Source organism: Erythranthe guttata, chromosome 5 (assembly GCF_056151865.1).
Source record: "Erythranthe guttata isolate IM_541 chromosome 5, IM_541, whole genome shotgun sequence".
NCBI lineage: Eukaryota > Viridiplantae > Streptophyta > Magnoliopsida > Lamiales > Phrymaceae > Erythranthe > Erythranthe guttata.
In genome coordinates, this window is record NC_142537.1 from 4,490,752 (window position 1) to 4,495,448 (window position 4,697).

General features: G+C 33.1%; 1 protein-coding gene across 1 annotated transcript; it reads right to left on the reverse strand.

The window, feature by feature from the left end:
* Nucleotides 1-2,381: 2,381 nt before the first annotated feature.
* On the reverse strand, nt 2,382-4,081 carry LOC148770473 (uncharacterized). The gene is made up of 2 exons (XM_088818682.1): nt 3,774-4,081; nt 2,382-3,387 (listed from the first exon to the last, which is right to left on the reverse strand). Exons 1-2 carry the CDS (start codon nt 3,904-3,906, stop codon nt 2,585-2,587), a joined length of 936 nt encoding a protein of 311 aa, XP_088674808.1. The 5' UTR covers nt 3,907-4,081; the 3' UTR covers nt 2,382-2,584.
* Nucleotides 4,082-4,697: the final 616 nt, after the last annotated feature.

Here is a 4,697-nt window from a genome sequence, read left to right on the forward strand (position 1 = left end):
AAAAGTTATTTGAGATGAAATAATAATAAATTTTTTTTTTTAAAAAAGGTATCATTAGGTATCACATGTAACACATAATAATGTTTTTTTTTTTTTCCAAATTGACAATCAATTAGAAATCCACAATCTATCTTGCTTCATTCTTATGATAATTAAAAATATAAATAAAAAATCCCCATTGGTGAGTTTGATAGAGAGATTTACAAAAAAAATTGCGGATGTTAAAAAATAAATCGAAAAAAACTATCCGAGTGGATGAGGGTTTTGCTAACCGATTTGAAAATCTAATATGCTATAAAAGTTATTTGAGATGAAAAAATAATAATAATAATTTTTTTTTTTAAAAAGGTATCGTTAGGGTTTTTTTAGATATAAAGATTTTAGATTAATTCATGATATATAGGAGACAGCAAAACAAAGAGTCATGAAAATTGGATCTCATTCTGTTTAATTTAATGAAAAAGTTTCATCTGCATATGCATGAGAACATGTGTTTAGCTAGAGGTCATAAAATACTTGACAACTTTTCTTTTTAATAATTTTAACTTTTTTCAATGAATTGACTATTTAAAAAATATTATTGCAGTCTTGTCCTTTTATCGCACCCAACCCTGTCTTGAGAAGGGGTGGACCTAGACTAGACCCGCACGCGAGTTGGGTTCGACCCGTGACCCCCGAAATATTGATGACCAAACCCGTAGAATCATTGACCCGACATAAACACATGGACCAACTTGGACATGAAGGGGTGCGATTTAACATACGGTCGTTTTTTATCTTTATGATCCGTGGCCTGATAGGTCGGTCCAACAATTGTAATCGAACTGTAACCAGAAACTATCTGATTTTTCTCGTCAGTTCACTCTCACAACTTTCATTTATTTAATTTCTCTCTCAAGTCGCAATCGTTTCAACTTTTTGTATAAAAAATGTGTGTAAAAAATTATTCTAAGTATTTTGACAAAGTTAAACTCTCGTCCGGTCCAAGCAAAATACAAGTATTGCATAGTAATTAGATTTATTCATGTTTTAATTTGTAAGCTCGTTATTGCTTACTAAATCTTTTTGTTCTCAATATAAAAATCATACAAGTTTGAATTCGAAATTTATTATGTTTCATTTTAAAGTCATGCACAGGAGAAACAGCAGATGAAATGTGACACACTCCACTCAAATATATATTCCAATTTCAATTCATATAATTTCGAAAAAAATCGAAGTCGGAATTTCGGAATTCGGATTGAAAAATGATATTCCAAAATCAGAAACAGAAAAGAAAAAAAAAATTAAATTGGATCGGAATCGGCGGAAATCGAAAATTTCGTTAGAATTTCCACCGATTTCCTAGAGTAATATATCTAAATATCTAAATATACTTATAATAATAGTAGTTTATGTTATTTATAATTTAATTAATATATATATATATATATATATATATATTTGAGAATCAGGCTTAAGAGTGTGTCATGTGTGCAAGTAGGTAATTTAAAAGATTTGTTTCAGCGTGAATCATTGATGAAATCTTCTTCTTTCAATAATCAGTAATTAAGTGTCTAAGTGATATGCGATTAATAATTTAATAATCGTTTTTTTCTTTATGATTTTGGAGTTGGTAGCATAGCACTTGCCATTAATTAATTAATTGTTTACAAATTTCTAATCCGGATTCTTCTTCTTACAGTTGTGATGCCATCACACTGAGATTCTTTTATTATTTAAAATTTTTACATTTATAATAATAATAATAATAATAATAATAATAATAATAATAATAATAATAATAATAATAATAATAATAATAATAATAATAATAATAATAATAATAATAATAATAATAATAATAATAATAATAATAATAATAATAATAATAATAATAATAATGTTTTATTTTATTTGAGATTAAGTTAGAAAACCTTGGAATTAACGTTAATAAATCTCAGATCAAGCAGGAAAAAAATCAAATGATATATATTCCACCAAATTTAAAAAAAGGCGGTCATATAACGAAACTCTTGAATTGAAGTTATGAAAAATCAAATCAAGCTAAGGAGACAAATGCGAAATAAAGGAGTGACGAGTGACGAGTAACGAGCGAGACAAATGCAAAATAAAGCACGACGAGTACAAGTAACGAGCGAGACAAATGCAAAATAAAGGAGGGAAAGTGACTTTGTAGGAAGGACCTCAGGCGCTACCAGTTGTCCTAAAACCAATTGGTGTTAGGAGAGGCGCAAATCCTAGCCTTATAGTGCATTCAACACACACAAGCGCCCACAGCATTTGATCGTTGGCCGCCCATACCCGGGCCTTCACCACGTGGACAATTGCTGCCAAACCCAGACTAACAGACTTTGATGTAATAAGTAAAAAAGATGTCATTTAGTAAAAATAAATAAATTAATTAATAAGGGATTTTGTACAAAAGAGCAAAAAAAACAATAATAGAACAATAAATTAAGACACTAATTTAAGATACAAAATACAAATTGACACGAAGTAATTAATTAACATAACATATTTTATTTACTTTCTTTTTTTTTTTTTTTTTTTTTTTTTTTTTTTTTTTTGTTTTTTTTCTGGTCTACAGAAGCTGCAGGTACTCGTCGTAGACTTTCTCCAGCATGTTCACATCACTGGATATTGTTGAATCCGAGTGGCGGAGCACCGGCATAAAGAACCCACCACCGCCGCCCATAAAATCTTCCTCCTCCTCTCCTCCTCCGCCGCCGCCACAAACCCCGTAGTTCCCGTACTCCATCTCGAACAACGCCGGCCACGCCACCGGCATGTACGAAACCCCCTTCTCCGGCGCCGCCGCTTCTCCGCCGCCGTCGCTGTTCGACGCCCCACTCACCAAGCTATCGTAGCTGCTCGTTCTTGAAAACCCCGGCGAAACCCTCATCGGCTTCGGCAAATACACCTTAATCTTCGCCGGATTATTATTATTATTAATATTAATATTAATATTAATATCTTCACTTTTATTTGACACCTTCTCTTGGTCAACAGTCAACGCTTTCTCGCTATTGCTGATTTTTTCCTCAACATCTACAACCTTCTTCTGCTTCTTTTTCTTCTTTCCGGCGACGGCTCCGGCGGCGGATTTCTTGGGTTTGGATGCAGATTTGGGGGAATCTCTGAGAGTGCTGACGTGGACGCCGGAGTTCTTGAGTTTCTTAAGGAGGTGGGTGTTCCAGTGATTCTTGATCTCATTGTCAGTTCGACCTGGCAATCTGCCGGCGATTAAGGACCATCGATTTCCGAGAAGGCCGTGCAGCCGTACGATCAAATCCTCTTCGTCTTCACTTATATTCCCTCTCTTTATTCCCGGCCTTAGATAATTCATCCACCTCAGTCTGCAACTCTTCCCACATCTCAACAATCCTATATTTTGTTTTGCAAATAATAATTAATTGGGGGACTAAGTATGCAATAACCAAAAAGTAATATATCATCCTTGAACACTACTATTGTAGCAAAAAAAAAAAAAATAGGTACAAAATGCACTTGGAGCCCCCTATAAATTTCTTAAATCCACATTTTCTCCCCTAATAATTGAAAAAAAAAAGAGACTAGCAAAAAAGTTTAATTTTCAGTGGGCAACGTGGAACAGAAAAGATACCTTAAACATAATTTGGTTGTCAGGGCATCGTACAACAAAAACCACATTTTTTTGGTGAGAAAGGGTGCGAAAATTGGAAATTTAAGGGGGGTGAAGTGCAATTTGTCTAAATAAAAAGGTTTAGAAAAAAAAAGAAAAAGAAAATTACCAGCATTTTTGGGGAGAGATCTCCATTGGCCTTCACCATGTTCTTGAATGTAATTGGTCAACAGATTGTCTTCTTTAGTTGACCATGGCCCTCTCATCAACCCTACTTTCGAGCAACAAGGTGATCTTCCCATTATTGCAAAGTATGTAGAGTTTTTGCAAAGGTTAGGGGTTTTGGACTTAAATATAAATACACAAAAGTAGCGTAGCTAATTAACACACTCTCCCTTTTTCTCTCACACACACAAACACGCAAAACACGCACAAGCAGCCAAGAGAGAGAAAGAAAATGATTTAATTTGGCGCAGCAGCCACAAGAGGAGGCTGCTTTATTTTATAGACCACCAGAATAATGACCACATTGTGTTTTTCTTTTATTTTCTATTATTAATAATTGAGAGATTAAACGACAAAATAATAAGCGTCATTATCATATTTGTGAACGTACGCACCAAAAATATGGGTTATTTCCTCGGGAGTTTAATGTTATTATATATATTTATTGGTAAATTATGAGCACCCCTAATGTATGGTCAAATTACAAAAATACCTCTTTGATTTGAGTAATTACAAGTACCTTTCAATTATGAATCTTCTTAGATTTCGTGTAATATTCTCTAGTTTTGTACAAAAATGCAATTTCTGATGCACTACAATCTGATATTTACAAGCCAAGAAGAGACACTTCTTATGACCATCTTACGGGGTAAAATGGGTATAAACTGGAGAATATTCCACATAATCTACAAGATTCCAGTACATTTAACAACACAAAGTTGGATGTTTAAGGAAATTCATTTTTTAAGCGGCGGTTGTAATTAGCCATACATGAGGGGTATTTTTGTAATTTGACCATATATTTATTTATACAAATGAAAATCTGTGCCGGCTTTATAATTATTTTTACCTACTTTTCATCTATTTG